This window comes from Chiloscyllium plagiosum, unplaced genomic scaffold (genome assembly GCF_037043375.1).
Source record: "Chiloscyllium plagiosum isolate Xiang-an unplaced genomic scaffold, Cpla_swu_hap1 HiC_scaffold_9, whole genome shotgun sequence".
Classification (NCBI taxonomy): domain Eukaryota; kingdom Metazoa; phylum Chordata; class Chondrichthyes; order Orectolobiformes; family Hemiscylliidae; genus Chiloscyllium; species Chiloscyllium plagiosum.
Genome location: NW_028270147.1, coordinates 14,215,942 through 14,228,141, shown reverse-complemented (window position 1 = coordinate 14,228,141; position 12,200 = coordinate 14,215,942). Strand labels below are relative to the sequence as shown.

The 12,200-nt window shown below is 43.8% G+C and overlaps 1 protein-coding gene across 3 annotated transcripts in view; it reads left to right on the top strand.

Annotated features, from left to right (window-relative positions):
* The window catches only part of st6galnac3 (ST6 (alpha-N-acetyl-neuraminyl-2,3-beta-galactosyl-1,3)-N-acetylgalactosaminide alpha-2,6-sialyltransferase 3), a 278,305-nt gene that overhangs the window by 37,473 nt on the left and 228,632 nt on the right, over nucleotides 1–12,200 (top strand). For 2 of the 3 annotated variants that reach the window (XM_043698678.2, XM_087990258.1), the window contains exon 2: nucleotides 3,822–4,031. The exons of the other annotated variant lie outside the window; for it this stretch is intronic. In XM_043698678.2, coding sequence (XP_043554613.2) covers nucleotides 3,822–4,031 — 210 coding nt within the window. The remainder of the gene's footprint in view (nucleotides 1–3,821; nucleotides 4,032–12,200) is intronic. 3 annotated transcript variants of the gene reach the window in all.

The following is a 12,200-nucleotide window of genomic DNA, read 5'->3' as shown; positions in this document are numbered from 1 at the left end:
AATTAAGAAATTTAATGGTGACTATGAAACCATTGTTGGGGTAAATCCCATCTGATTCCGTATGTCCTTTCAGAAAGGAAGCTGCTGTCCTTGTGGTCTGGGCTGCATGTGACTCCAGAACCATAGCAATGTGGTTGACTCTGACCTGCCCTCTAGGCAATTGGGGATGGGCATTAAATGCTGGCCGAGCCAGTGATTCCTGAAGAAGGGCTCATGCCCGAAATGTCGATTCTCCTGCTCCTTGGATGCTACCTGACCTGCTGCGCTTTTCCAGCAACACATTTTCAGCTCTGATCTCCAGCATCTGCAGTCCCCACTTTCTCCTAGCCAGTGATACACACACTCTGTGAATGAATTTTTAAAAATCCCTCCCTAAGTGCATTCTGAGCCTCTTATGGCATGTGGACTGCAGAAGTTTAAGAACAGAGCACTGGATGAAGAGGCTGTGCTTCATTGAAAGTGAAATAATTGATTTGTGTCCCTCTCTGTAAGATACCCTGCAGACATCTTCTAAGGCTGGTACAGTACTGCCTCTCTTAATAAAGCTCACAGCGTCACTGATCTCACTTTTGCCCTTGGCTGTCACATGGAACATCAGAAACATCAGTCAATCTTTTCAGAGCTTTAGACTCCGTATGAGCAATGGTTGGGGCAAAGGAACAAGAGCACAAAAGTGCTGTCATCTAGAGTGACAGCAGCTTCATTCTGGCCCGACCTTGCTTGTTGAGAATGTGCTTTTATAATTTAGTCAAGGGCTGCAGTCCTGTCTGTTGCACAGAATTTAGGCACAGGAACAGAATATTCAGTCCAACTGTGTTTACAGAAATATAGTCAAAAATGTGCAGGCAAGCTGGTAAATTGTCCCGTAGGTGGATTAGCCATAGTAAATGTGGGGTTACTAGGATAGTGGCGAGAGGTCGGGTTGGGAAGCTCTTTGAGGGTCATGCTGACTCGATGGGCTGAATGGTCTCTTGACGCTGCAGGGATACTATAAGTAGGCCATTCATTCCTTTCAATCCTGCTCCTCGGATGCTCCTGACCTGTGCTTTTGCAGCACCACTCTGATCTAAACTAAAATCATTCAATATGACAATCGCTGTTCATCCAACTCAGTGTCCTATACCCATTTTCCAACCCTCAGGTCCCTTTAACCCCAAAGAAATATATCTATCACTCTCTTGTAAATGTTCAATGTTATGTTGCATAGAAGCTACCACCTCCCATAGTACTTGCTTCCTGTCACCCGACTAATATATTCTTCTGTTTCTCCTGACCTCAGGCTGTATCATTTCACATTATAGCTGCAGGCATCAGCTTAGGCTAGGGGTGGCTTTCTTACACTGTTTGAAAATTGTTGGTTTAAGTGTCCAGAAAGATGAAGACATAACCCAGGCCTACAGCTGAGCACTCCCTTAACTACTGCACTGCTGGAGTCATTCCCTTTCCTACATTACAGCACTGACTTTAAAGCACTTTGGCACAGCTTGTGAACTATACATAACTGCAATTCTTTTTTTCAGTTGGGCAATGCACTGGGAAATATCAGAGCACTGTAACTCTATCACTTCATCTTTAAAAATCGCCTGTAATTGGCATGGAACATTGTGTACTACTGAGCAGGTTCCATGTGTGTGGGGAATGAGCAAAATGTCTAAGAGTTTCCATTTTCCTTTGCTGCTGCTCTGTGGAAGTCACTGAACTTTAACATTAAAGTACATTGTGATATGCGGCAGTGGTGAAACGTACACCGGTAGGTGTGGTTCCTGTTTCCCAGAATTTGTAGGTGTGGACTTGTTGGGCTGAAGGGCCTGTTTCCACACTGTAGGGAATCTAAGTAACTAAGAATATGGAGGCTTGGAATGAGAAGGTTTCAGTTTGGAGTTGGGATATTCAGGGGAATGTGAAGTAACACTTCTTCATGGATAGTTGGAATCTGAATCTCTCCCTCCCAGTGATGCTGCTAGGGGTGGGAGCTGATTGGGAACAGACCTGAGTTTGCTTGTCTCCTGAACTAGCTTCCAGAGGGACATTATCACTTGGCCGGGATATTCTCTCCGCCCTTCAGGCACTTTGCCTGTATTCCTAATGAAGGGCTTTTGCCCCAATCGTCGGTTTTACTGCTCCTCGGATACTGCCTGAACTGCTGTGCTTTTCCAGCACTACTAATCCATATTCTCAGGACCCCTTTTTATTGGCCTGGCCCCAACTTGGCCAACAATTCCTGGTGGGGGCTTACCTCTTGAAACTGGAAGGCCCGTTAGAGGCCTTTCTGTTTGAAAGGGGTAGCAGGCTGTATTAGTAGAAAGGAAGCAGCGACGGCACAAAGTCAGGGAGGAGACACCCACTCTCCAACACTAAAGAAATCCATGTGGCTGGAGCACCTCTGTGGAGGGAAGCCCTTTTCATGTTAACCAGTGACTGCTCTCACCCCCAGGGTAAACAAGGGATGGTCTTCGAGTCAGTCAGGAACACAGGACAACTCCACCTCCCTGCCCCCCACCTCGCACCCACCCCTGACTGCTGATACGCGCCCACCCCTAAAATGACCATGTTGCTGGGGGAAACCAGAGGCTAACTGGAAAATTACTTCTCTAACCCAATTTAGTGAGGCCCTCAACAAGTCTAATCAGCTACCTGTCACATGTCCAGCAGTGGGACAAATCTTTGGCCTTAAGTAAGTCCAGGGCCCAGCAGGGGTCAAAAATCCTGCCTCGGGTAGATCTTTGTTCGGTGACACTTACAGAACCAGGAGTTGTACAGGCAGCCCTATGAAGAAGGACTGAGAATAGGCCATTCAGCCCTTTGAGCTTGCTCTGCCATTCAATAAGATCACAGCTGATGTGATTTTAATCTCAGTTCTATGTTCCTGCATATCCCCTAATAACCTTTTCATCCTCTTGGTCATCAAGGGATTATTACCTTCAAAACACTTCAAGATTCTGCTTCCACTGCCTTTCGAGGAAGGGAATTCCAAAGACCCACAACCCACTGAAAGAAGAAAAATGTTTCCTCATCGCTCTGATGACCCCTTATTTTAAATCTATGCCCCCTAGTTCTGGATTCTCCCGCAAGAGGGCAAAGTTTAAAAATCACACACTAGGTTATAGTTCAACAGGTTTATTTGGAAGCACTAGCTTTTGAAGTGCTGCTCCTTCTTCCACAACGTACTCCACAACCGTCTGATGAACCTGGTGGGGGGGGGTGTGATTTTTAACTTTGTCCACCCCAGTCCAACACCGTCTGCTCCACATCATAGCCCGCAAGAGGAAACAGCCTTTTAACATTCACTCAGTCAAATCCCCTCAGGACCTTCTATATTTCAGTCACCTTTGACTCTTCTAAACCCCAAAGGATACAGGCCTAGCCTGTCTAGCCTTTCCTTAGAACACAAACCACTCATTCAAGTATTAGTCTAGTGAGCCTTCTCTAAACTGTAGCCAATGCATCAGAGTCATTCTGTGGCACAGAAAAAAGCCATTCAATTCATCATGTCCATGCTGGTCAAACATAACCAGCTAACTATTCTAAAACCCACTTTTCAGCACTTGGCCCTTACCCTTCGATGCCTTGGTAAGTATGATGACCAGAACTGTGCTCAATACTCCAAATCATTGCCCTGTATAACCGAAGAGTAGGGTGAATGTAGTTAAAATAGCAACCTGCCAGGAGCTAAATGAATAGCCGAATAGGCCCAAGTGACTGAATGACTTCCTCCAGCAACTTATAGCCTCAGTTTCTCTTAAGATATTTCATCTTTTTCCAGCAGTGTGTCCAGACTAACAAGTATTTTCCTGTTTCTCTCTCCCACCCACCCCTGACAGTGGAAGTTGATTTTTTTTGTGGTGGGTTTGATTCTCGTGGTCCCGCTGTTTGTGATGGTTGTCCAGTACATACACAGCAACCCTTCACTTCTCCTCCCACCGTACCTAGGCCAAGGTGGAATTTTCAACAGAACAAGAGTTTTCAGTCATCCGAGAGAGAGTCCACAGCTCCATGATCTGCCTGGATACATCAGTATGACAACATTACAGGTAAACATTGACATACTGTATCAGTATCAGGACGAGGAAATGAAAACTGACCCTTCACTCTCTTTTACAAAACTCAAAACAAATTCTTGCATTTACTGAAATAACGATTATACATTATATGCTATACCATATAAAAATATAATTATTAAGCTATTTAACCCACCTTAGGCAAGGAATGGCACTGTACTCTCGATGCACTTCTCAAATGTTCTATGCAATTGAAGCAGGATCTCTGTGTTTCTTTACTCCAATCCACTTCCGATAATGGCTAACAAACCACTTGCATCTTGGAATGCTTGATGCACTCACGCACGATGTTGCAGTGACTTATGAACAAGTGCACAAAGACCCGCTTTGGACAAAAACTGCTCTTCCCCTTCATTCCTCCTCTCACGTTGGATAATCGTGCGCTTACCTACATTACGTTCCATCTGCCAGGCACTTACCCACTCGCGGTCAGACTAAATCCCCTTGAAGCCTATCTTCGCAACTCACAATTCCAACTTCCCAAGGGTAACTCCAGGAGGCAGTGCTGCATTGTTGATGGTGTGCTTTTTGGATGAACTCCAAAGCTAGAGGTCCCACCTGCCCTTTCAGCTGGGCACAAAAGGTCGTGTGATGTTGCTTCAAAGAATAGCAGGAGGCTACTTGCGAATTTGTGGGCACTGTGACGTGGTGACTTGGAATACTTTCCACAGTTTTGTTCACGTAAAAGTACACATGACAATAAATTTCTATTCTGTTCTATTCTAATTCTATTCCAATGGTCTGACCAACATCAAAGGCACAAATGGGTACTTAGTTTTACTTCTCATTCCTTTTCTTTCATTCATTTATTTCTTCATTCATTGTTTATTCAGTTCAGTACCCCATTCATTCTTTAGTGGTTCCAGTGCCCCCACAGATCAAGCTGTAGGTAAATTCCAAAGGTGGATTTCATTGGTTGCTCTGGTCACTGCCCACCACCCTCCTTTCTCCCTCCTCAAAAGTCAGCAGAGAACCTACCCATGCTTCCCAAGGCTGCCTTGCAGCAGTTTAACACTGGGAAGAGTGCTCATCGCTTTGTGCTGAGGCTGCTGCCCCTGTTTCGGGAGAGGTCCCACCTGAGAGAGCCAGTCATTGACATTGCTGTGGTCCCAGCTGCACCAAGTGTGCGGCAGTCTGTGCAGTCCCGCCACCAGGAGGAGCTCAAGTCAATCCAGGGTCTGGGGTCGAGGTGAGAGACCTGAAGAGGGGGCATGGAGCTGGGTTCAAGTGATCGGGGGTGGGGAGGGTACATTGGTAGTGGCTGACCCTGTTTGGGAAGTGGGGGGTGGGCAGGACAAGCCTTTCTTGGCCCCAGCAGGCATGAAAAGAATGTTCTCACCAATCCTCCCTCAACTTTGCCCTGAGTAGCCCAAGCTGTTGGTCCTCCTCCATGTTGAGGGCTGTTTTCTGTCCCATGTAATATGCACAGGGTATCCTTTGTTGCTTGTACCAGTTCAGGGATGTCAGTGATGGGAGGACACATGTTAGATTTTTCATACACCTCCACCTTCAAACGTCCCGGGAAGAGAAGCAGGAGTGTAACCCCAAGTATTGGTCTCACTGACCAATAACTTCCTGATATCAATCATATAAGTTACTCATCAATCTGTTCAGAGGTATTACGGAACACCTCTGGAACTGGTGGGACTTGAACGCAGGTGTCTCAGGGACACAACCACTGGACCAGAAGAACCCTCTTAATAGCAATTTTATTTTTTGTTCTTCTCTGTGTAATAATGTGCAACGGACTGACCGACAGACAGAATTACTCTGCACTAAGGGTTTGACATCAGCATGAAATGTACCTCTTTCATATTTGGAACCTGTGTCCATCTTGCACCCACGCAATTTAATTTGAAGTGATTTCCTTGGTTTATCTTGCTAACCGATTGACCATCTTCAGGCCACTGTAAGATCACACTTTAGATGTCCCCATCCATGAAAATAAAGATCTGCATTGCTATAGCACCTTTAACAACCTCCGGATGTATCGAAGCTCTTTAAAATGAAGCATTTTTTCAACCTTTCATCACTTGTAAGCTGGGAGATACTGCAGCCAAGTTGTGCACAGTAAGCTCCCACAAATAACAATAAGATAAAAGCCGGATTATATGCATTCAGGTATTGATTAGGGGACAAAGATTGACCAGAACACCAGGAGGACTGTCTTGATCTGTGTTGAAATAATGTGTAGGAATGTTTTTCTTTTCTTGAGAGAGCAGATGGCGCCTGTGTTTACTATTCCAGTAAAAACTTGGCATCTCCAACAGTGTCGCTTCCGCTTGGAGTATCATCTGAGATTATTATACCCAGGTTACCAGAGTAGGACTCGTAGAATCCCTACAGCGTGGAAGCAGGCTATTCAGCCCATCGAGGCCACAATGACCCTCTGAGGACCATCCCACACAAACCCATTCAGCTACCCTACCCCTGTAACCCTGCATTTCCCATAGCCATCCACCTAGCCTGCACATCACTGTGCAATTTCCCATGGCTAATCTGCCTAACCATCGCATCATAGGAGGAACCCTGGAGGAAATCCATGCAAACACTGGGGGAATGCACAAACTCCACAGACTGTCATCCAAGTATGGAATCGAACCTGGGTCGCTGGTGCTGTGAAGCAGCAGTGCTAACCTCTGAGCCCCCATCCCGCCTGTGGGTATGTGCTCACAACAATTTGGCTCCAAGCTGCAAAGACTGAAAGCTGAGAATTGGCTGAGAAATGAAGCAATATCTTATTTATTTGTTGAAAGGTGGATGTTCCCAAGCCACTGCAGCAGCCAACCTTTTCCCAACACAACCCTGGTCGTTATTGAATGGACAGGTTTATAATGAGCAGCATATTCTGGAACAGCAGAACTTTTCATCCCATCCTTTGAGCTCCTTTCTCTAATTTTTCTTCTGTTGACTTCGTTTAAATCCTGCAGAGCTCTTCTGTGCAAATGAATTACAAAAAGCCTGTCTATAGTTCTCCATTCAGATTGACTATGTTATTTTAAAGCAACTGATGAGATCAATTCCACTTGCTGAACATCTTGTGTGGGATCAAACATTTTGTTAAGGCAGTAGTGCAGCCATTATCAGGTTACTCTTAGCTGGCCCAGTCCAATAATTAGACAGTGTTACCAAATTATAGCCTTTCCAAACATATGTCCTTTCTGAAAGTGCTCACTGCACTGACGAAACAATGAGGCTTTCAGTCAAAGTGAATCATAAATAACAGGAGCTGGCATAGTCAATCAAACCAATTGGACTTTGCGCGTTAGGATTTGAAACTAATCAATAACGCAAGGAGCTAAATCTGATCTAATCAATGTTAGAGCTACAGAGAAAGAAACAAAGAAAAAACTTGCATTTCTGTGGCACCCTTCCCACCCTCAGGATACCCCATTGCAGCCAATGAAATATTGGCAAAATGTAATCATGGTTGAGATGTAGGAAATGTGGCAGCCAATTTGCACGCAGTAAGATCTCACAAAATGGCAACGGTTAGATAATCTTTAGTGCTGTTGGGGCAGGTCAGCAGTTCAATGGGATGCAGTTTTGTTCTGTCTTGGAGTGCATACAGGATTTACACCTTATCTGAAAAACAACATCTCCAAATTCCTGCAGTACTGCATTCTCATTGCAAGCTTGGAGAACCAGTTACTAAAGATGTTTGCATGGGTGTGCCTCATTTGCCAGCAGTTGTGGTTCTATGCCCAGTTATGTGAACTTGGCTGTATTATAAGTCAATGCCAACAGGCATATATTTAGTAGCAGGCCATAGCTTGAACAGATCCACTACAAGGCTGGTTCCTTGAGGATTCTGGGTTGTATTGGCTATGGCTAGGGACTGCTAAGATACTTTCTAACCCAACGATTCAGATGTTATCTCAGAACTCTGGTAGAACTTGAACCCAGGCCCTCTATATCAGATGGACAGACACTACTACCGCACTACAAGAGCTGTTTGGGGACTGCTTGATATTTTACAATCAAACTACGCACAGATGTTACTAAACACCTTGACAACAGGTAGGACTTGAACCCTGGTCTCCTGCATCAGAAGCAGGGACACTACCACTGCATCACAAGAGTTGTTTGTGGATTGCTATTAAGTGATCCTGAATTTGATTCCTGCTGCAGCACGTTCTGGGATAATTGAATTAACTAACTGAATTAAATAGTGGTCTTACACCAGGGAGTTTGTTTAATGTATATTCATGGGTCGGGAGCTTTGTTGGCTGTGCATCTGAAGTCGCATGTAGGCCAGACCAGATAAGGATGGCAATTTCCTTCCCTGAAGGACTTTAGTGAACTAGATGGGCTTATCCAACAATCTACAATTGATTTATGATCATCATTACCCTCTTAACCCTAGATTTTTCAATTTGCTTATTGGATTCAAACTCCACCATCCATCATGGCAGTATTCAAACTGTGGTTTCCAGAATTAACAATTCAGTGATAATACCACTAGTCCATTACCAACAACTGGTTCACTCATGGCCTACAGGAAAGGAAACATGCTACTACTGGCAAACATATGTCCCTGCTACCTTTACCTACAGGAAATGTATTTTGCCTGTCCTCGGATGCTGCCTGAATTGCTGTGCTCTTCCAGCACCACTGATCCAGAACCTACAGGAAATGTAGTCAGTTCCACAGAATGTAAATCATTCTCAAAAACATCTGAACTAATGTAATAAACCTTTCCATTGTAAGAATTGCTCAGGATAGCATGCCCCCAGACTGAGTTCTAATGCATAAGATGTTCTCCAATATGTTGAAAATATTTCATAGCTATTGGATCCTTTCCATATTTGTATTGGCTATGGTTAGGACTGCTAAGATACTTTCTGACCCAACTATTCAGAGATGTATTACACACCTCTGGTAGCATTTGAACCTAGGCCCTCTATATCAGATGTACTACCACCGCACCACAAGAGCTGTTTGGGGACTGCTTGATATTTTCCAATCAAACTGTGCTGAGATGTTACTACACACTTTGACAGCTGGTGGGACCTGAACCCTGGTCTCCTATATCAACAGTGAATAAACCAAAATTGTCCATCATTTTGATGAAACTCTCTGTTGCTTAGAAGATTATATCTTGTTATGATCCCAGATGGTGGTAATATTGGATAACTCAGGTTTCAGAATGAAACCTGGCCTTATAGATCGTAAGTTTATTTTTCAAAATTTAGTACAGTGTGGAGGTCACTAACTGAATATATTTACAATTGTGTCTTAATATACTTTTAAGAAAAGAACATAGCTTTTTGTTGTAATAAATTTATGTAACAAAATATTACATGAACATCAAGAGTGAAACTTCAATTTTATTTTTCCCAGCAATATCCCTTACAGGCACGCAACCCCAACTTCATATTTTGGTTACATATTCAATTGATGAGGTTGCAAGCATTTCCCTTTGGCAACTTCCTATACATTCACCAGATGGATTCTTCCTGTCGCTGTCAGGGACACACACACATTCCTAATGAATTGGAGATGCCGATGTTGGACTGGGGTGTACAAAGTTAAACATCACACAACACCAGGTTTATAGTCCAACAGGTTTAATTGGAAGCACACTAGCTTTCGAAGGGACGCTCTTTCGTCAGGTGATAGTGGAGGGCTCGATCGTAACACAGAATTTATAGCAAAGGTTTGCAGTGTGATGCAACTGAAATTATACATTGAAGAAATGATTGTCTGTTAAGCCTTTCATCTGTTAGAATACAGTGATAGTTTCACTTCTTTCATGTGTAAATCACAAAACCTTTTTTTTAAAGTTGCATTCTCGGGTTAGCTGTTAACTCGGGTTAGCTAACCCGAGAATGCAACTTTTTAAAAAAAAGGTTTTGTGATTTACACATGAAAGAAGTGAAACTATCACTGTATTCTAACAGATGAAAGGTTTAACAGACAATCAATTTTTCAATGTATAATTTCAGTTGCATCACACTGCAAATTTTTGCTCTAAATTCTGTGTTATAATCGAGCCCTCCACAATCACCTGATGAAGGAGCGTCGCTCCAAAAGCTAGTGTGCTTCCAATTAAACCTGTTGGACTATAACCTGGTGTTATGTGATTTTTAAATCCCTAATGAAGGGCTTTTACCCGAAAGGCCGATTTATTTTTATTTTTATTTTTATTTTTATTTTCCTGCACCTCGGATGCTACCTGACCTGCTGTGCCTTTCCAGCACCACTCCAATCTTGATTCTGATCTCCAGCATCTGCAGTCCTCACTTTTGCCCACACGCACACACCATCTAACTCATTGACTTTTCTCACGGAACTTGAAGAAAGGCTTGGGGCTTCTTTCAGTCCTGCCTACTTGGACTGCTAGAACTGTTGAAGACATCTTTCCAGCTCTGATGGGCTGAAGACAGCTTCTTTCTGCTGGCCTGGGTCTTCTAAATAGACCGTGTTTCTAGTCTCTGGCCCACCTTTCTGCAAGTCACAAGGAAACTCCAATTTTAGAAAACACTTCAACAATTATTTTGCCAGATAGTATATCTGGTCATTTAGCTTAATTCACGTTTTTTTTGATGAACAAAACCAAAACTCCATTCACTTTTGCTTTAGAATACAAGCTCCTAAATAAAAACAATTGATTATAAACTTTCATTGCAATATCATTATAAGAATGGAACTTCGAGTCATAGAGATGTTCAGCATGGAAACAGACCCTTTAGTCCAACTCGTCCATGCCGATCAGATATCCTAAATTTAATCTAATCCCATTTGCCAGCATGTGGTCCATATCCTTCTAAACCCCTTCTATTCATATATCCATCCTGATGCCTTTTAAATGTTGTAATTGTACCAATCTCCACCACTTCCTCTGGCAGCTCATTCCATACATACACCACCCTCTGTGTGAAATATTTTCACCTTAGCTCTCTTTTAAATCTTTCCCCTCTCACCCTAAACCTATGCCCTTTAGTTCTAGACTCCCCTACCCTGGGGAAAAGGCCTTGGCTATTCACCCTATCCATACCCCTCATGATTTTATAAACCTCTATAAGGTTCAAAGTTTGGGAGAGAATTTGTAGCTCGGGTGCTCGTTGTTGTGGTTCTGTTCGCCGAGCTGGGAATTTGTGTTGCAGACATTTCGTCCCCTGTCTCGGTGACATCCTCAGTGCTTGGGAGCCTCCTGTGAAGTGCTTCTGTGATGTTTTCTCCGGCATTTATAGTGGTTTGTCCCTGCCGCTTCCGGTTGTCAGTTCCAGCTGTCCGCTGCAGTGGCAGGTATATTGGGTCCAGGTTGATGTGCTTATTGATTGAATCTGTGGATGAGTGCCATGCCTCTAGGAATTTCCTGGCTGTTCTCTGTTTGGCTTGACCTATAATTGTAGTGTTGTCCCAGTTGAACTCATGTTGCTTGTCATCTGAGTGTGTGGCTACTGAGGATAGCTGGTCATGTCGTTTCGTGGCTAGTTGGTGTTCATGGATGCGGATCGTTAGCTGTCTTCCTGTTTGTCCTATGTAGTGTTTTGTGCAGTCCTTGCATGGGATTTTGTACACTACATTGGTTTTGCTCATGCTGGGTATTGGGTCCTTCATCCTGGTGAGTTGTTGTCTGAGAGTGGCTGTTGGTTTGTGTGCTGTTATGAGTCCGAGTGGTCGCAGTAGTCTGGCTGTCAGTTCAGAAATGTTTTTGATGTATGGTAGTGTGGCTAGTCCTTTGGGTTGTGGCATGCCCTCATTCTGTTGTCTTTCCCTTAGGCATCTGTTGATGAAATTGTGGGGGTATCCGTTTTTGGCGAATACATTGTATAGGTGTTCTTCTTCCTCTTTTTGCAGTTCTGGTGTACTGCAGTGTGTTGTGGCCCTTTTGAACAGTGTCTTGATGCAACTTCTTTTGTGTGTGTTGGGGTGGTTGCTTTCGTAGTTTAGGACTTGGTCTGTGTGTGTGGCTTTCCTGTATACCTTTGTGGTGAATTCTCTGTTCAGTATTCTCTGTACCATCACGTCTAGGAATGGGAGTTGGTTGTCCTTTTCTTCCTCTCTAGTGAATCTGATTCCTGTGAGTGTGGCGTTGATGATCCGGTGTGTGTTCTCTATTTCTGTATTTTTAATGATTACAAAGGTGTCATCCACATATCTGACCTAGAGTTTGGGTTGAATTTGCGGTAAGAC